The sequence below is a fragment of the Pelodiscus sinensis genome, chromosome 5 (assembly GCF_049634645.1).
Source record: "Pelodiscus sinensis isolate JC-2024 chromosome 5, ASM4963464v1, whole genome shotgun sequence".
NCBI classification, from domain to species: Eukaryota; Metazoa; Chordata; order Testudines; family Trionychidae; genus Pelodiscus; species Pelodiscus sinensis.
In genome coordinates, this window is record NC_134715.1 from 80,926,009 (window position 1) to 80,946,794 (window position 20,786).

The 20,786-nt window shown below is 40.4% G+C and overlaps 1 protein-coding gene across 2 annotated transcripts; it reads right to left on the reverse strand.

Moving 5' to 3' along the window:
- Positions 1 to 1,590: 1,590 nt before the first annotated feature.
- On the reverse strand, positions 1,591 to 20,756 carry VPS37A (VPS37A subunit of ESCRT-I). Of its 2 annotated transcripts, none has more exons than XM_075930362.1 (12): positions 20,464 to 20,756; positions 15,702 to 15,776; positions 14,814 to 14,928; positions 13,981 to 14,081; positions 12,918 to 13,125; positions 12,649 to 12,719; positions 11,271 to 11,398; positions 11,127 to 11,185; positions 10,978 to 11,046; positions 7,958 to 8,101; positions 5,416 to 5,496; positions 1,591 to 3,769 (listed from the first exon to the last, which is right to left on the reverse strand). In XM_075930362.1, the coding sequence occupies exons 1-11, from the start codon at positions 20,589 to 20,591 to the stop codon at positions 5,416 to 5,418; spliced, it is 1,179 nt and encodes a 392-aa protein (XP_075786477.1). In that variant the 5' UTR covers positions 20,592 to 20,756; the 3' UTR covers positions 1,591 to 3,769. The 2 variants fall into 2 exon arrangements, with proteins under 2 accessions (XP_075786477.1, XP_075786476.1); XM_075930361.1 differs by having other exon boundaries at positions 1,591 to 5,090.
- Positions 20,757 to 20,786: the final 30 nt, after the last annotated feature.

The window sequence follows — 20,786 nt, forward strand, 5'->3', positions numbered from 1 at the left end:
AAATGAAGCCCAGGATTTGAATTTCCCGGGCTTCATTTGCATAAGCGGGGAGCCGCCCTTTTTAAAACCCCGCTGGTTCAAACCCCGTGCAGCGCTGCTACACGGGGCACGAACTATGCTTCCTAGTTCGAACTACCGTTACTCCTCGTGAAATGAGGAGTAACGGTAGTTCGAACTAGGAAGCCTAGTTCGAACTACCTAGTTCATGCCCCGTGTAGCCGCGCTGCACGGGGTTCGAACCAGCGGGGTTTTAAAAATGGCGGCTCCCCGCTTATGCAAATGAAGCCCGGGAATTTCAAATCCCGGGCTTCATTTGCAAGTGCGGTATGCCTACATTACCCCGCTAGTTCGAACTAGTGGGGTAGTGTAGACATACCCATACAGACTTGACTTACTGTGGCACTAAGAGCTATTGGCAACACTCCCAGAAGTCCTAATATGTTTCATGGGTGACGGAACTAATGTGAACCTAGTAATTTGGCAGTGGTTGCTCACACCTGACTAGCTAGGTGCTGATCACATAGGTTGCAATGAAGACATAAGCAGAGACGGGGTATATACAATGAAGGATAAACTGTCTGATTTTTGGCCAAGGTTAGTTTAACTTGCCAAGCAATAAAGCAGATGTAAATCTTGAAATTAAATCTTCCAAAAGCAGAGCTTCTGGGTTGGTTTGTTCATTTTTCAATAAAGGATGTATGATGGAGGAAAATCCAGTGAGGAAGCTGTTCATTCAGCAGTTATCAGGATGGAATTTAGATAAGGATTTTCATTTTAGGTGCTAGCAGGATTAATTCATTTACTCAACTTTCACTCCCTGCTGAATGCACTATAGTATTCACACACATATAGGCTACGTCTAGACTACATCCCTTTTTCGTAAATAAAATAAGGGATAAGGGATCTTTCGGAAAAGGCTTTATTTTCTAAAAGATCCGCATCTAGACTAGCGCTTTTTTCCAGCAAAGCTCCGTGCCGAAAAAAAGCAGCAGCCATTTTTATGCTAATGAAGCAGGGGAGATTTAAATCCCCACTTCATTAGCAATTGTGATACATCTAATTTGCATCCTTTTTATGAAAAAGGGATGCAATCTAGACATAGCCACAGAGGGCTATATAGTGCATCATAACTCTTCTAAAAAAGGGCAAAAGGCATAAGTTATCTATAAGCTCTTGATCTTCAATGGAAAGTCAGATGTGTCTTTACAAGGCAAAAGAAAGCCATGAACGGCAATAATTTGGACCACCAATTAATATTATAGCACTAGCCACTTCATAGCCTAAACTACTTTCTGAAGGAAGCATTGGGAATTGATGCTGGAACTCTAGAGGGACAGAGTAATTCAGTACATAGAGGACTTGATATGTTGACCCTAAATGTATATTTATCCCAATATCAGGTTTCTGCATTCACTTGTGTGGGAATGCTATTATCTGAGCACTAGCCACAAATTTACAAAACAGACCGGCCAGTGCTGACTTACAATTAACAGCAATTAAGAAATATGGTAAATGGTTGCAATGTAATTGAGAAATACTAAACACTGATGATAGGACATCCACCCTGTAGGCAAAAGACTAGCAGACTAATCATTTAAAAAAGCTTTATTCAGTTTCACATATTATAATGTACACTAGTTAATGTACATATACACAACTACCTTAAACTTTCTTCCCCAAGATTTATAAGCAGGCTTACTTTTGAGCCCCAAGGGACCTATTCCCAGGTCTTTAAAGAAAGCAGCAATGAAGACTGTGATAAGAAACCCTTGCTTGCCCTGTTAATAACCTTTATTTGCCCAAGGTCCAAAGAGATACACGTGAAAGGCATCCAAAACAGAAAAAAAAATGTAATTAATTCCAAACCTGTTAGTTGCATAACCATCTCATGAGTAAGGTTAAAGTTGAAATTCTCTTAACCAGGATTCTCTGGTCCGGCAATATCAGTCCAGCACGGATATTGCAGGACCAAAGTGTCCCAATGGAGGGCCGGTGGTGAGGATCTCTGTGGGGCCAACAGAGCAGTGGGCTGCCCTCAGCGAGCCGATGGCAGGGCTGTCCAGTGCGTAGCTGTCCGGCAGCGTTGGGAGCTGTGGTAGCTCAGAGGGGCAGGGATCTGCGGTGCGCAGTTGCCCTGCAGGTCCCAGATCCCCAGAGTGGCACACATGGCTGCCCCGCAGGTCTTGAAGCCCCAGCACAGCACATGACTGCCCTACACGTCCCAGAGTCAGGGCAGAGATGGCTACCCAGCGGGGTCGGCAGGGCAATGGGGCCAGCTGGAGGTGAGGAGCCAGCTGGGAGGCCAGTGGACCAGCAGCAGCAGTCTAGAAATGACCTTTCTTGGTCTGGCAAAATCCCTCATCCGTGACCAGTTAGGTCCCGAGGGTGCCAGACCACGGAGATCCAACCTGCAGCAACTTATGATCCACTTATATCTAATAAAGTCTGTTTGCTCACAGATTACTATTACATTTACAACTCTGTTCCCCAGTACTATCTCACTTTCATTTTAAAGCAGTAGGTGAAAAATTGGAAAGTATATGCAGATAGCAAAATGGTTCATTTTAAGAGCGAGTAATTCCAGTGGGAGATCTTGTGCGCCAGCAATAGTTATACACAAGACATTCCCAAAGAAACATATTTGCCTTCACTGGTTTATAATGCAGATAGAAGAAATCTTTTCAATATATGAAATGTTATGACCCCTACACAAGGAATTCAGCTCTGTATTTCACCTATCAGTTGATCTAAAAGAGGATAGAATTTATATTAAATACAAAAGATTTTACTGCCAAAATCATAAGTTAATATGAACTAGTGAACATTAAACTGCAGCAAACAAAAATCAAATCAGTTACTGCAGTACAGAAGAACAAACAGAGGAATACTGATGATAAATTAGCTTCTCGGTTCTTATTTTGCAAAGTACTGATGTGTATATTTATTGATTATCATCATTTTTACTTGGCATAACACATCTATATGCACTTTGGCACAAAGTATGAAGCTATGCAGGCTGTCATCAGGTCTGTACATTTTTGAATATTATATATTTCCTGAAGATTTGCTAGGCTGAGAACACAGAGGCAGTTTCTCCCAGCTGTATATTCTAATATTCAATTTTTTTTTAGGACTAAAATGAGAAAGTCATTTTTAAGAGTAATGTTTTAATTAGTACAAGAAATATAATAATAATAATAATATAGTCTCTTACTTGCCCAACACCTGTCATCCTATAAAATGTCTGCGTCTTTCCATGCCCAAACTATGCTCAGGGATCACTTTGTCCACTATCATATGCGGCAGTTGTTTAAAACAACACACCACAGCACAGAGAATAAATTTTCCTTACAAAAACTGCAGGATTACTATCTTAAATTTAAAAAGCATCCATCAATGTTATTTAGATTAAAAGAATGTTATTACCCCATTTGAAATTTGGGCAGTCTATATACGTTAATATTTCTACATTTGTAAGAAGTGATAATGGAACTTTAATGACCACAAAGTGTAAGTTTTACCTCCAGTCCCACAAAAATAGCATTTCCAGGAACACAGTGGCCATATTAACACAATGCTGGGAGCACTCAATACAGTACTGACTCAGAGGTTAGAGTGACACCTACTGATAGGAAACCTTAAGCACTGACCGAGTTTGACCATTTTGCTTGTCAGATTTGATAGGATTAACGTTGGGTAGCTGCAGACTCAAGATCATCAGAAAGTAATCTCTTTTTAGAAAGAGTATTTCCAGACTTCTTCTCTTCACCTTATCAGAAGAGGAGTGGAGGAGAGAGAAAGAACAGGATCAAGATTTCTAAAGAAAGCAACAGCCATGATAGAAATAAAATGAAGAAATCCAGCAACTATCCCAAATAATCTATCCCAAAATTTAAAATTTAGCAAATGTATATATTTCTCTAGAATCTGAATTTCCACTTCATGACTCAATTCACTGGTAAAATAGAGTAGAAAAAAATATACAAGAAGTTGTACCTAGAGTTGCATTTTTTACCTGTAGAACATTATGGGGCCTTTGTAATTCTGTTGTCCATGAATATTAAATATATATTGCCTTTCCTAAAAGGAAACTCACCTGACAGTCTAATAACCAAAGGACAATGATCTAGAAATCACCAATTTAGAGTTCTATTCATAACCATTAACATGGGACACTGCACAGGCATGAAAAAATTGTTTTCTTGTGTATTAAATCCAGATAGCTACCACCTCACAAGAGACTTGAGAATTAAATTAATATTGTCAAATGCTTTGAGTTCTATGGATGAAAGACACTAAACACCACCAAAACTATGTAAAAAGGTGGCTTGATTTATTTTATGTTGTGCTACAACAAATTCCTTTATTTTTACTTAAAAATGAAAGACTATGTCTGTCTAAAAGCAGCATAGTTAGTTACAATGGTGGGTGCCCTGTCACTTCAGAGTGGAGACCATTTGTACTCTCAGTATAATAGACAGTATAGCCCAGACAGTTTATGTAATATTTTTCCAAAGCATCCTTTCCTTAAACTGAATCTACTTATCCAACAGGATGCAACAGGAGGCAATGTTTAATTTGATAATATTTGAAATAGAAATAAACTATTATTGAACATTTTTGGCATCCAGGAAGGGAAGTCTGATATTTCACTGACAATTATAAAAAAGGATTTCCAGTCTTTTCTCCCCAAAGCTCCCATTCTCAAGAGTCTTCAATCCAAGCAAATGTTTCAAATTCAAAATACAAAAGATATGAATTCTTTTTTATAAAATGTACAAAGCTAGCCAGTTATCATTTAGATATTTAATCTCTAAAGATTGGCAGGATAGCAGCAAGAACTTAAATATGGTAAGGATTATCAACAATAAATACAAGAAATATTAGTGCAAAGATTACAATAGAAGGATTTCTTGAATGTGAATATAAAGAGACATTCTAATTTGTACAAAACAGTCTCAGTGCTGTATACAATCTGTTCTAGAAATACAACCATTTATGATGAAATGCTTATTTGCAAACATGTGTTAGAAAATGTGCTTTATTGGATTTGTTCACTCTTCTCTTGGCAGGTTTAGTTGCAGGAAAGTCTATGAGGACAAAAATTTCTATAATTAGACAGTTTAATTTCCTAAAAAGCTATTTTGAAGCTCCTTCCCTCCCTCCAGGTACAGATACATATTTTAGGAAGTAGAAGCTCCCCCCCAATCCGCCCACACTTTTTTGCAAATGCCAATTATTTCCTTCCCTTGTAGAGAAACATACTGAAACAAGGAATTTTCATTTGAAGTTGATCTACATCAAGAAATGTTATGTGAAACACTAAAAAATTTAACACAACAGTTTGCAATTGGTAAAGTGCTTTTAAAGTAATTCAAATTGTGGGAGAGACCTTGTCTTCATGTGTTAGTTTACCTATAATGGAGCATGAAATTGGCTGGGCATTGTTATTGCCTGTTGAAGTTTCTCCTCTTTGGCTCTTCTACAGTGGCAAATCTAAGACAAAAACAAAAATGGACCAGTTAGTTCTGAAAAGAATAACTCACTGTGTTTAGATTTTGCATTTCTTTTTTAATTAAAAAATTGCCTATTTCATGGTGTATTAAAAGAGACTGACTCGTGAACCACTTCTCTACCAACACTGCCACCAAAATGCTTATATTTGCAAGAACGCCCCTGAAGCAACTGCTTACATGCAAAAGTAATTAAGAAAATAATTTACAGTATCATTTGATCTTTTACTATGATTATCTGCAGAAAACAAGAAAAGCAACTAAGGGCACATACAGTAATCCATGAACCATATGTTAAGTATTAATTTTAATTACTCTCTATTATGTCATCCTAAAAGTGTTAAGGAAATTATGTTAATTGAGATTGAGATTCAACATAGGATATGTAGAATAATCTGCTATCACTTGCTCAACAGATTTACTTCCTTATCTCTGTCTATGACTGGGAAGACAATGCTATATGTGAGAGAAATCAAGGAAATGTAGTACTGGTAGGTACCTAAATTGGTTATCTAGTCCAGTACCCTGCACTGAGTCAGGACTAAGTATTATCAGGATCACTCAAAGGTACATTGAATGATATCACTTATTGCTCTTGCTCAAAAAAAGGGATAGAAGGACACATTTAATCACTCATACACATTTCTATCCACCTTGTAACAATGACATTATGTCTCAATGACAAAAATCAGTGTGCCATATCTCATTTAAGTTTAGCACAGAAAAAATACACCATAAAGTAAGTTACAGGGTCACCAACATCTAAGTGTGGCAAAACTACAAGAGATGCACAGTTCTGTTAAAGCACCTTCTAAGATTAGGGGAACTGGGCATAATAAAAAGGAGTAAATAGCAGGTTCATAAAAAAATAAACTAGAGTTCAAGTATGAGTAAATTTACAAAACTACACCTATTTCTAATGTTATTGACAAGCTATATAATAAGATATGATGCCATACTGGAAGAATCAGAATGCAATAAAAGCTGTGTTACCCAGCACTTTACCAACTGGAAAGTGCTATAAAACAGCATTTTGGGAAGGAGTGCGAGGCATAGGCTCTGGAAGGGAGTTTAAGAGTGGGAACGGGTTCGGGGCAAGAGAGAGATTTTGAGGTGTTGTGATCACCGTGGATAAGTCCCACAAGCAGTGACATGTCCCTACTACTCCGAGGCAGAAGCACGAGGTGGTCCTTATGAGGCCTCCACCCCCAGGCACCACCCCTGCAGCTCCCGTTGGCCATGATCAATGCTCCTAGGCAGAGGAACAGCCATAGGGGCTCAGTGTGCTGTCTCACTCCACCCTCTGTGCTGGTTTGCAGCACAATCAATGGGAGTTGTGGGGACAACATTTGCAGGTGGAGGCTGTGCCTCCAGCTAGGAGCAGCAGGAACATGTTGCCACTTATGGGGAGCTGTCCAAAGTGAGCACTGCCTGGATCCGGCAGCCCAAAACTTCTCCTGTGCCCCAACCCCGTCCTAAGCTTCTTCCACACCCAAACTCCCTCCCTCTTAATTTACTGAAATTTTTAATTTATTAGTATTCTCCATTCTCCCCAACATGCTAATAACTAATTACAGTAAAAGCTTTGTAAGAGGTGTTCAACGATGCAGTTTTAAAATAAATGCACGCTCGAAACATCACCACTATTATGAACATAGCCTTCATCCTACAGCAGGCCGCAGAAACCAGCATTCTGAATCATAGATTTACTTTATCAGTTTTAAAAGTGGAGTAACTACTAGTTTCATGCACAGGGTTACCAGGTAGCTTCAGAAAAATTACCAGACACACTTGATGGGGGAGACAGGACACCAGCTGGGAGGGAAGTGGGGCTGGCCGGAAGGGGAGGGGAAGTATGGCTGACGGAGGGGTGGGGGGAGAAGGATCAGGGGCAGCAGGGCTGGGAGGAGATCGTGGGGAGAGGGGTAGCGGCAGAAAGCAGGGCTGACTGGAGGGGGTGTGTGCGCACGCGCACGTGCAGCAGAAAGAATCGGCCGTCGGGGAGCGGGACTGACCCAGGCACATGCAGATCCCAGGGCGTTGCTTGCCCACACTCAGTGCCAGCGAAGCACGAGCGAGTCCGGCTACGGCTGAGTCCGGCTACGGCTCCACAACGTGCTTGAACAGCAAATCAGGAGCACGGACAGAGCTTCTCCTCCTCCCCACGGTGTCACTCTTATGTCAGACGCAACCAGAGGCTCCCCGCGCCGATCATGCCCTGCCTCCCAGCCACTCTCCTCGCCCCTGCATGGTTTCCATCGGGCACCCAACTGAAAACCCAGAAAATACCGGACATTGCACATGTCTGTTTTTTTCTGAATTTTTTTTTTAACCGGACAGAGGACCCAAAAACTGGACTGTCCGGTTGAATACTGGACACCTGGCAACCCTATTCATGCACACCACTTGTACAATTTGTTTCAGCTTGAGAGTCTATTACATACTGTTCTCTTTTCCATGAAGCTACTAAGAAAGTCATCTATTTCCATTTTTCCTTCCAAGAAATCTTCTGCAATGGTGTCAGACTCCTCTTCAGCTTCATGAGCTGCTACTTTCAGTCTGGCCTGCAATGCACTAGGACTGCAACTCTGAGAAGAAAAAATGTCCTGCTAATGTTGAATTGTCATTGAAAACCATGTTTACATTAGACAAGGCAGATAAAAGGAATGCATGAATATACCTTAATGGGTGTGGGAGACAACCAGTGCTGTAGTATCTTAAAATTAAAACTGCTAAACCGTGTTCCATATTCTAAGCTGTGTGGTAGCACAGCTTCACAGGTGATTAATCAGCCCCACCCAGCTCAGGGCTCTGAGCATGGAGCTGACTGACAAGGCTGATTCATCACCTATGAAGCTGTGCTACTGAGCAACTTAGAGGGAACACTGCAGCTAAACAATTACTAATTTGACACCTACAGGTATCATCAATAAATGTTTAAAGTTGATTAAAAATATTTAGAAGGGAACTTTTTGCAAAAGGAATCCTGTTCAAAAAAGAATTTATTTTCTTAATCCCAACAACGTGCTTGATATGAATGGAGATTACTTATCTCCTAGAACTGGAAGAGACCATGAAAGGTCATCAAGTCCAGTGTCCTGCCTTCACAGCAGGACCAAGTACCATCCCTGACAGATTTTTGCCCCAAATGGCCTCCTCAAGGATTGAACTCACAACCCGGGGTTTAGCAGACCAATGCTCAAACCACTGAGCTATCCCTCCCCCATTTGTAAATTGGTGCTTGTGTGACACAAAGAATTTAAGGCATAAACAGAAAGGGAAAAATTAAGCTAAACATACTGGTATTTTTCCTGACTAAAAACAAAACTGACAAAGAAGAAAAGTTTCAGAGCAGCTGAAAACCAACTTTTGAGCTAACCAACTCCTTCACCTTTTCTTTATCCAGCTAGGCTCAAAATTGAATATGTTGGCCTCAGTTCTATTTTTATAATGCACTTCAGTTACACGTGAAAGAGCCTATTCTTGTTAGACTGTGATATTGAGTACTTTTTACCCTTATTATGTGGCATTCTGAGATGGACTTCATTTGAGGGGTTTAGCTCCCTGGAATTCTTTCCCCGAGGTAAGTTTTTAGTGTCTGGCCCAGAACTGTTAGCTAGGTCATAACCTTTTCCTCTTACTTAATCATACCTCTTAAAACGCAGAGATGAATTACCTTTGATTAAAATGAAATTAATCTACAACAGCAAGGATTTGACATTTTTAAGAAATTCTCCACCCTACCCAACCAGAACACAGGCACAGAGGAGAGATGGGCTGCAGGGTCAGCTGCAGCTCCCTAATCCTTAACCTAAGATAAAGTCATAGGCAAGCAGCTCTAATTTACACCAGTGGCAAAAATCAGACATAGCACAGCTCTGCTTTGCTCCACCTTCACCTTCCCCTTATATCTGCAGATATTGCCAGTGGAAGATTGTAGAATTCTCAAGTCACTTTAAGATCAATTTGCATTACACATGCAGATCGTAAAAGATATTAAAATGTATGCTATTCTTGTCTGAAGGAGAGACACATTTTACATAAGCAGTTAGAGGCCAACATTGACATATAATTAATATTTTTTAAAATTTAAGTAACATTTTATGAGCTTTTATTTCCTAAGATGTTTTACTTTGTGTTCCAAAACCAGCATCCATTTTGGCCAATACTGAGAGGTCTACATGATGCAAAACAACTACAGCATAATCTGGGAAATATTTCTGGAAATAGGGGTGTAAAGGTGCAGTCAATTAACCGATAAGCAAAAGCTTATAAGTTTATGCTATAGACTATACACATTTCCCTCCCTCCCGTCCCTGAGCCAGTACATTTGTTAGCAGGCTGGCCAGCAGCCTGGCTCAATCCTGGCTTGCAAGAGGTCCGGGACCTACCCCTGCTGTGACTCTGCATTTAAAGTGTATTAGGAGCTGGGCGGGCAGGCAGCCTGGTTCGGTTCTGGCTCATACCGAGTCCAGGAGTTCAGATGCCCCCCTAGATAGTCTGATTCTATCAGAGGTAGCAGCACAGGGCGACAGACAGCTGGTCTGTTAGGGAAGCTAGATTTTAAACTGGCTTCCTTTGCGGACCAGCTTCCGCCCTGGCACCTTGCACTGCTGCCTCTCTCATATAGAGAAAGGCAGCAGTGCAGAGCGGCAGGGGGCTCCTCAGGAGTGAGGCCAGAGTTCACTGGCTGCTGGCCCCGTTCCCATCCCCAGGGATTATAGAACAGTTGACTAACAGATAAGAATTCATGAGGTTACTTGACTATTTAATTAACTGATACTGAACATTCCTACCTGGAAATATAATTTTTAGTGTTACTTCTGAGCTTCTTGTTTGTGTCCATCTTCTAAAAATGGAAATATATATCCAACACTAACTCAGACACCACTTTTCAATGCGAAGAAACAATTCTATTTTAAAGTAATATAAGCCCTTGAAAAGCAACTTTTCTCCACTTGCACTTTAGAACAAACAAGATTTGATGACTCTTAATGCTTGTCAGTTACATAACTGGCAAGTCATTGCTTTTAAAGACTGGAACAATGGCTTTAAGTGATTTCTTGACTTCATCACCCACTGTGTTACAACTCCTCCTATCATAATAAAAATATGGTTAAATAATTCATTTAACTGATTCAGTTAATAGATTTGGGATTTTCTAGGTTTTTTTCTAATGGCGCCATCACTTATCTGACAGATTTTTTGCTACTGTATCACTGAATGTGAAATAAGATCTCAGTTGTAGTACCACCTTCTGTTTTGTTTTTAAAGTTAATTTTATACTTAAGAATGGTCATAGAAATATGACGTAACTCTACTTTACTCAAATCATGGGAGATATGCACGTTCATAAAAAGCAGAATCTGGCCAGAAGAATACGCTTCAAAATTGTTATTTTACTTTTATCCATGGTTTCCCAGTATTCTATTCAAAAGTCAACATGAAATTTTAAAAGTTTTACCTCACTAAGCTCATGCTGCCTTTGCATCTTCTTTTCAAAGGTAGCTTTCATCTGAGTAAGCTCTTCATACTAGTGGGGAAAATATTTATTAAAAAACAAAGAACATTTCAACCATTTCTTTTCCAGAAAATGTATTTTCATTCACTTACTTTATCCAGTACAGTTTGCCTTGTTGCCTCTAGACTGGGTTCCAGCAGTAAATTTTTTTCTGTAAAATAAATAAGAGATTTAATTTTAAGAGAGACTACAGTTCTGAAAACACATCCAGAGTTACAAATGTGTTGAAGTCTTACTTGCTAATTCTTCAATGCTTTTCACTAAATCATCCTTATCAATTATGACTTGCTTCAACTGAGGCAGATTCACAAACTGTTCCAGCAAAACATCCTCTTGCTCATTCATATCTGTCAGCTGTGGTATACTGCATTTAAAAAAAAGAAAAGGCCAATCAAAAGCAAAATCTAGCAACTTACTTGGGAGTTCTTTTCCTACAGTAAAGCAGCCATGTTATTTTATCTTTTCTTGCACTGGACACTACCATTTGCAGCAGACAGGCTTTGAAAGGTGGTATATTAGTGTTTTTAGTTTGAATCTTTACTTACTTAATGTGTTGTCTAGTTCTAATGTAATACAACATGAGAAATTAGACTAGAAACATTTCATTGTTGACAAATTCTGGAGCCCTGGGGAAAAGCTTAGAAGATGGTGCTTGAAGCCCACATTTCACTTCAATCATCTTGGAAGATTCAGATTCGCTAGTAATGTTTCTTTAAAAACAAACAAAAAAATCCTATATGCTACGACTGCTTACAAGCCTCATATCTAAACTATTTGTTGAAAGCTTTATCACACACCCTTAACAAGGAATTCTCAGTATCCAGAGACCCTCAGAAACTGTTGTTCATCCTGCCAAAGTTGGAAATGAACAGGAAAGATCACCTGATTTACATTCTAATAAGAAAGAGTTTTTGGTTCAGTCAACTATTGCAACAAACACTGTCATACACCAGAAGGTGAGCAACTTCACTGTCTGAGATGAAATTTAAAATATGTCTGAAAGAACTTGACTCTATCAGGTTTCGGAGGTTGTTTCAAAAGCCTGAAGGAAATTCTTCATGGGAGAATGTCTCACCACAGCTTAAAAAACAACAACAACAAAAAACCCCAGTCAAATTAGAGTATTTATGAATTACATATATTTATTGTAACAGCAAGTAATTACAATGTTAAGTTATGAAAATTTAAAATAGTAGAAATCCTCTGTATGGAGGACTGCCTGAAGCTGCTTTAACAAAGTATATGGTTTTTGCCTTTTTTTGTGCTTCTTTCTTTTTCCAGACATTACAGTCATTGGACGGTTGGTGATGCAGAAAAACAGCTTAAAGGTCACAGCAAGAAACTTTTTTTTGTAGATTGTTGTCTTAAATTACTCTGACATTGACCTATCATTTCCAAAATATTTTCCTATTACAAATCCTATGCAAGAAAAAATAAGATGTTTAAAAGATATGTTGTAACTGACAAATTAAGGAAGTCATGCTAAATGAGTACTATCTTCAAAACTCCTTTGGTGACTACGTAGCAACAAGGGGGGGAAATTATTTTTCAGATAAAGCAATAACTTCCATATGCATTATTATAAAGTAACTACTTTTGACTCTAAGACCTTACCTTAATTCTGAGAGTTCTGGAAATGCATCAGGGACTTCAGGCATCTTGTAACTGAAGCCATTCTGGCCCACCTGAAGAAGTTTAAAGGTATTATTTAACCTTTGAATAGTACTTATTCTTCTAATCTAATCTAAAAAGCTCAAGTCACAGCGAGAATAGCTGCCTTCCCACACATCTGCCCTTAGAGGCTTTACATTCAATGTCTGGACTAGTTCTGAGGGATGCAGACATAGAATGCTTGAATGATAAACCTCGTTACACATACAAACCTGTAATAGTGCTTCTGTTGTTGGAACAGGTAATGGCAAGTCTGTGATCAAGCCATAGGACGGAGCAGCAGGTTTGTCTGTAGCATAGCTTGATTCAGCTGCTGGCCCAGAAGCTATAGATCTATTTGTTTCTTGTTGTGGGTATGGAGGAAGAAACGGAAATCCCTGAGGAGCAAAAGCAGGCATTCCAGCTGGCTTACTGTACAGGCTTTAAAAAAAAAAAATTACTATCAGTAGTTAATTGTTTACTGTTCATTCATGATATTTTAAGAATATGCCTAAAATCACTACAGGTTGAACTTCTGAAGCCCGGGAAACATCAGATTTAAACCCTGTTTCCACAAAAAAGCCCTCAAAAATTGTATTGTAGCATCTATTAGACCTTGTTATTCACCCTATAAAACTTAAGACCATCAGCAACAAGCAGTTTCTGAAGCAATTAACTTTTTTAAATTCAAAATTGCATATGACATTGTGTATCAGTGAGCAATAATTTCTGAAATCTGAACAAGGCTGTAGCATCTGGAACCTACTTTGCATGTTTATCTATTAGACTGATTCACAAATGAGTTAAAGAAAAGTTGCCTTCTGGTTTGAGAGTTCCAGATGCTTAGATTATCAGCAGGGTACCCAGAAAGAAACAACTGCTCACATGGATTATTGCCTGAAGTGAATTCAAGACTTCTTTTGCTAGAGATATACATTCATTAATCTTCAGAAACATAAAAGCACTAAAGTAAAAGTTAACATACTAATATGGGAAAGCCAAATAGCATCAATTCTAAAATGATAAATGTAAGCGGCCAGATTCCATGCCTGTCAATTTGCTGAATTACACATCTCCAGTATGAAATAAAACAATTTTGGGCCTTTTTGCCTCTTTTCCACAACTAATTTACATATTAACTGTTTTCATTTTGTTCCTTAACACACTGTTATATTCATTTCCTAAGAACACCTAATGATGAATTTGGGAATTACTGGTCCAGGGTTTCCATACATTTGAATATGATCTGATCTTCCAATTTTACTAGTGATTTTTATTACCTTTACATATACTTACTAGGGAAATGATGTTGAGCTAGGAGCCAAAACTGGAGGATTCTTCCAAAACTCATCTAGCAAACTTTGAATAATTTTTCCAAGGTCAGAATGCATTGTGAACTGGTAGAGAACAAAAGCTATATTACATTTAGTATTTCTAAAATACCAAAGAAGTTCGATGAAAAATAATGCAATCTCTTTTGAATACAATAGCTTATGAATATGCCCAAATATAAGTTATGACTCATGTGTAGTTGCATCCACCTTAGTACTGAACCAGATAAAGTGGTAACTCAAATTCTGTGTAAAGAAGTCCTTGGGGCTTTTAATAAGTCATTTAAGAGGTCAAGTCACTTGAGCTATGAGTGAGTCCTGGAGATCTATGCATATTTTCCATTGTCAGATGTTGACTATCTATATATGAAATTGTTTGATAAAAGGAAGACTAACAGAACTAATGCTCATCTGAAAGCTTAATAAGTTAACACATTAATCCAAAATAAAAAGCTTCTCAAAAACAGTTAACATCTTTAAGACCTGCTTAGTATTGCATTCACCAGTAAATTGCAGAGATTACAGCAATTTCACAACAAAGAAGGAAGATACCTTGATGCTATTCACATTTTAGAAGTCGTTCAGTAATCTTCCAAGTCACTGAAGCTTATAGTAGTGCAATTAGAATGGACCTGAGTGATTTAGGAATATTTAAGTTTTCTTTGGTTTTAGACAAAGCATATATAGTTTTGCATGCCTCAATTTGTTGTTAGATGTATTAGAAAAGTCAAAGGGCTACATATATATATGAAATCTGTTATATAACCATCTGGGTGTGACATTACAAATTACACCTACATTGCTTATTAACGGACATGCCACGCACACTCCTTGTTTGTCCATTAAGTGATGTCTTATTGGTGGAAAAACACTGATCACAGGTTTATCTTGAGGAAATTGAGGAGGAAGCAAGCTGTAAACACAAAAATACTTTACTGTTATTGACATTTTTAACTGTGACTAAAAATGCACTGCATTAAGAAAAAATAACAGATAATCCTACTTCTTAGGAGAAAAAATTATGGATGTAGTGTAATGTGCATAAAAAGGATTTTTACTTCAGGTAATGTTACTAAATTTGTAAATAAGTAACAAAATAATTTCTAAGTAAGTTAGCATTAAGGCAGTAAGCGTTCATCTACACAGCACCCTAAATTTGAAATAAGATACGCAATCTGCACTATGCAAATTGCGTATCTTATTTCAACTGAATTTCAAAATAGGCTATTTAGAAATTTGGCGCATCTACACAGTGCCAAATTTTGAAGTTACACACTATTTCGAGACATCCCATAACCCTTGTGGAACAAGGGTTACTAGGATGCTGAAATAGTGCGTCTGTTATTTTAAAAAATATTTCAAAGTAATGGGAAGCTTGTGAAGATGTTTTAATATGAATAGAGAATTAAAGTTTAAATTTAGTTTCTATTAGCAATCCAATTACCACTTTAGAAACTGCTTGCCATGTTATGTGACTTAGTGTCTTGCTGAAAAAATGTAGGCTCTTTGGAACTGACCTTGAAAATATAATGTGTGCTTACCTTCAAGCATTTACCAGAACATTAAAGTTAAGCACATCTGTAAGTCTTCGCAGGAAGGAGGCCTTAAGCTTTATAATTGTAACTATGTGCAAGGCATGATTTTAACTTTCTAAAGCTCTGTTTAAGTAGATCTTGCACTACTCACATGTTAATATTAATTGTCAGGTTGTTTACGGTGAATGGCAACCTATATTCCACATCTTTTTGTATTTCAGCAATGCTATAAAAGAAAAAAAAATTGTTAAAGGGTACAATAGGAGATACAACATTCACAAGCTTACACTACAGGCATTACTTTGATTTGTTTTCTACTATACTTATAAAAAAATTGAAACAAATTGCTTGAATTAAAATGTGCACAGAAGGCTGACCTACATAAAATTAGAAAGAGAATGACAGGTATGAATTTTTAAGACACATGACTGCAAACAGTCTAGTTAAAGGCACTAGAAAAATCCAAACTTTGTAAATTGAATGCCATCTCCATTTCCCCTAAACAAAATTAATCCTTGTAATTGCAAATATAATCTTCATACTCTGAACAGATTCATGGTTGTCTTTATTTCAGCACATAGCCAGGCAGACAAACTTCTTGTCCTAACTGATGATAAATTAAATATCCACTTCATCAATTCACTGAAACATTTCCTATTAGTCTGTCAAAAGTTACGTACTATGGCTTTACCATACTAGATGAATTGTATATGGCATGTTTTATCTATAGTTGAAACACTATATTAGAGGTAGGCAAGCTAGCTATAGAAAGAGTACACCTTGCACAGGTGTGTTAATCTATTTTAAGAATTATTAAAATGTGATCTATTATGATAAACACATACCAAGTCATTTTAACAGATTAATAGGGGAAGTGAAATACATATACAAAAGACAGTTCAAACTGGAAGTTATATTTAAAAACACAATGCCTTACCTATGTTACTTAAAAAGTATAGTTTTACTAATAATAGCAGGTTAGTCATCTTTTGTTACTGCACTACCACAAGTATAATGTATACTGATTAATCACTCTGACCTCACTCTGACCTGTTTCTAGTCAGTTTCACTTTCAGATTCTCAGGCACCAGTACAGTGCTTTAATATTCAGATTATAAATAACATAGAACACTAGAACTGGAAGGTACCTCAAGAGGTCATTCAGTCCAGTCCTCTGCCCTCACAGCAGGACCCAGTACTGTCTAGACCAGTGTTTCTCAACTTTTATTTATAAAGTACAGGCAGTCCCCGGGTTACATGGATCCGACTTACATCGGATCCCTACTTACAAACGGGGTGAGGCAACCCCGCACTAGCTGCTTCCCCCCAGCAGACCAGGGAGACACGAAGCTAGCGCCCCCCCCCCAGCAGACCAGGGAGACGTGGAGCGGCTTTTCTCAGCAGACACCTCAGCTTGAGAATAAAGGACTGAGGAAAGTGAGGTGTGGGAGAATAAAACTGAGCTCTGGAGAAATGTTTGGCTAGAGTTTCCCCTACAATATGTACCAGTTCCGACTTACATACAGATTCAACTTAAGAACAAACCTACAGTCCCTATCTTGTACGTAACCCGGGGACTGCCTGTATCCCTTATAAAAAAAAAAAAAAGTATCCCCAGTAACTACAGTTTTCAGAAACACAATTTTTTTGTCTACCATTGTTACACATTTGTTTAAGCAACTTAATTGTATAAGGGCGGGCAATACAATTTTGGGGTGTAAAAAGTACAAAAATAATAAAGCCCTGTAAAACTTAAAACAAAAATTCAGTTTTCTCCAAATTTCAGTTGTGTTGATGTACCCTCCAGACTTCTCGAGTACTCTTAAGGGTACTTGTACCACTGGTTGAGAACACTGGTCTAGACCATCCCTAATAGACATCTATCTAACCTACTCTTAAATATCTCCAGATATGGAGATTCCACAACCTCCCTAGGCAACTTATTCCAGTGTTTAGCTACCCTGACAGTTAGGAAGTTTTTCCTAATGTCCAACCTAAACCTCCCTTACTGCAGTTTAAGACCACTGATTCTTGTCAAAATGCTTAAAGACAAAAAAATGATTCTTCTAGAAACTGCATAGCCATTAAGAAAAAAGACCTCAATCTGGGGGAAAATCAATCACACACAAAAACAAAATTTAGGCCTACATGCTCCAAGATCTTCACTATGGTACAGAGAAATGATACTAATTTCATCAGGTGGAATCACATCGTGAAACAAGTATTTGTAAAAGGTTCTAAGATTATAATGACTGTTGACTATTACAATATTGTCATTGTTGTCCTCCCAAACATACACATGGCATACTTTCAGTCCATATAAAAATACAGCCAACAAACTCAATCAATGCCCAATTTAATTATAGTAATAGAAATGTAGCCGTGTTAGTCTGATCTAGCTGAAACAAAAAACAGGAATATGTAGCACTTTAAGAAGATCTTGTTAGTCTTTAAAGTGCTACATAGATAGTCCTGTTTTTTGTTTCAATTTAATTATATAATTCCATCCAATGGGTCTCCATCTATCACATGGAAATTAAGCTTCTCTCCACCTCAAAATCTCTATGTGATTTTTCTGCTCCTGTGGGACATTTTTCATTGTCCTCTGTCCCCTCTGCTTTGCCAGTGATCTGAGTCTTGTCTGCCCATTTGTTAGCTTCTCAGGAGCTCCATGCTCTCCTCTGTATTATGCAAAGGGAACAGTGCAATGTCTCTGAACTCACTCACAAAGCTCCCGCCCATCCACTTTTAAAGTTCCACTCTACTAAGCAGCTTACAATGAATCAAGTTGACTTGTATACAAATTCGAAATATATAAAGTTAAATTTAAGACTAGTTTACTGCTTAACAACCAATTATTCCAAATGTTTTAAAACTTCACATGATTACTCAGATTACCTATAAAATTCATCAGCGTCATGAGGACCTAGGGTAAGGTTAGTGGTCCAAATCTAAACTCACTTGATCCACATAGAATTTTTACAGTTCTTATAAAGAGATATATTAAACACTTTTTGGTGTAAATCTGGAGTCAAGTGATTCCTCAGATAGCACACCACAAGCATATGTATGTCATTGGTATTCCACTTGGGAAACCTAGGGTCTGAATATGGCCCCGGATTAGGCCCCTTAATTTGATCCTGCTCGTGGCAAGTCCCCATGCCACAGACTGGAACCCCCAAGCCTTGAAAGGCAAGTATCGACTCACCCTGGCTCCCCCCGCTGCTGGGGGAAGGGTGTGAGCATGGGCATCCCAAGGGCTGTGGTGTGGTGCATGCTGAGTAACCTCCCAAATCCGGGACTCTGGTCCAGCAACATCTGTGGTCTGGCCTGGATGTTGCTGAACCAAAGAGCCCCAAAAATAGGAGCCAGCCAAAATAACGCAGGGTTTGCAGAGTCCTTGCTGGGCCAGCAGAAGCTAAGCAGGGGAACCCTGGCATCAGTGGGGCCAGGCAGCATCGGGGAGCCTCCACTCTGCTGGGGAACCCTGGCATCAGTGGGGCCAAGCAGCATCGGGGAGCCTCCACTCTGCTGGGGAACCCCAGTATCAGTGGGGTCAGGTGGCCAGAGAGGCCTTGGCAGCGGGGCAGGGACAGCCAGGGAACCCCCCCAACAGCAGCGGGGCTGGGATGGCCAGGCAGCCCTGGGATGGCCAGGCAACCCTGACCAGGAAATCCCCAGTGGCAGTGGGGGCCAATCAGTGGTACAGGAGCTCCAGCTGAGGAACCTTGGCAGGAGAGTAAGGCAGCAGAAGGGGAAGTCCCAGCCCCAGCAGAGGAAACCCAGCATCAGTGGAGCCAGACTGCATTGGGGAGCCTCCATCTTGGCTGGGGAACCCCCGGTGTCAGAGGGGCCAGGCGGCCAGAGAGCCCCTGGCAGTGGGGCTGCCGGTGGCTGGGGAACCTGAGAAAACCCTCAGCAACAGCGGGGCCGAGCCACAGTAGCAGCACCAGAGTAGCCCAGGCTGGGAAATCTCGAGGAACCACTGGAGATAATAGCGCTGGTAGCAGCCAGGAAAACCTATATTTGCCTAGTTATCGTAGAATTAGAGAGTCCTAGGGTTGAGAGAGGCCTCAGGAGGTCATTGAGTCCAGCACCCTACTCAAAGCAGGACCAACTCTAACTAAATCATCCCAGCCAGGGCTTTGTCAAGCCTAAGGATGTTAAATATTGGGTATTTCACTAATTGAATAGTCAATGTATTTTCGAATAGTTGAGAAGGCAGCAGTGTTTCAACACCTCACAGCTGATCCCAGGCTCTTGGTGCTGCCCCTTTGAAACACCACATGTCTGCATCAGGGTTTAAAGGGGCAGTACTGCATGGAGCCAGGGGTCAGCTGGAGTCCCAAACTGACCCCAAGCTCCGTGGGGCGCTAAGCTCAGGCTCAGCTCTGCGGTGCTGCCCCTTTGAAATGGTGTGGCACTTTCCCTTGGTAATTTATTTCAATAGTTAGTCCACCTTCACTGTGAATACGTCTGACTTTTAAGCACTGGTTCTTTTTCTACCTTTTTCCACTAAACAGAAAAGAGCCCTTTAGTTCCAGGCACCTGTGAAGACACCAATACATTACAGCCGCTCAATGCCCCTTTTCCATCTGAGAACAAGCTGTTAAGTTTCCCACTGCAAGGCCTTCTCTGTGGAGGGCTGTGCCAGGTTACACGGCCTACACCCACCAGCGCGGACGCATTCATGCATAGGCGAAGACAGGGCAGGAAACGAGGCTGCCCGGCTGCCCCCGGGTCTAGCGCTCTCCCTGGCGATGGTGCAGAAGGAAGCCTCGCGCTTGCCGCCCGTGTCCCAGGCGGAACTTGCGGCACCGAGCAGCTCCGGGGCGGGGGCTGCGCTAGGTTCCCCGTACGAGGCAGCGGGGTCGGCCCGGGTGTCCCCCCGCCCCGCCCCGCCGGTCACTCACGCGGAATGGGCGCTGCGCAGGGACTCGATCTGCCGCTGCTTCTGCTGCTGGAGGGTGGTGAGGGCGGGGAGCGGGGCCGCGGGGGAGGAGGAGCCGCCGCCCTTGGACAGGGGGAACAGCCAGTTCATCCTCCCCGCGGCGCCCGGGCCGCCCCGCGCCCGCCTCCCGCCGCCCCGAGGGGAGAACGCAGCTTTGCCAGGCCCCGCCGACTCGGGCTCTGCGCCGCACAGACAGGAAGGGAGGCGCACGCGCGCGCCGCTGTCCTTTCCGAGTGGCCCCCTGCTCCTGCCCCGCGTCATGCACCTACGTCATCAGCGCTCGGC

Coding starts and splice junctions, on each gene's coding strand:
- VPS37A (XM_075930362.1), bottom strand. CDS start 20,591: ATGAACTGGCTGTTCCCCCTGTCCAAGGGCGGCGGCTCCTCCTCCCCC. Junction 14,082..14,813: donor CATGTCCGTTAATAAGCAAT/GTAGGTGTAATT, acceptor GTTCTCTACCAG/TTCACAATGCATTCTGACCT. Junction 11,186..11,270: donor AAGCATTGAAGAATTAGCAA/GTAAGACTTCAA, acceptor TTTATTTTACAG/AAAAAAATTTACTGCTGGAA.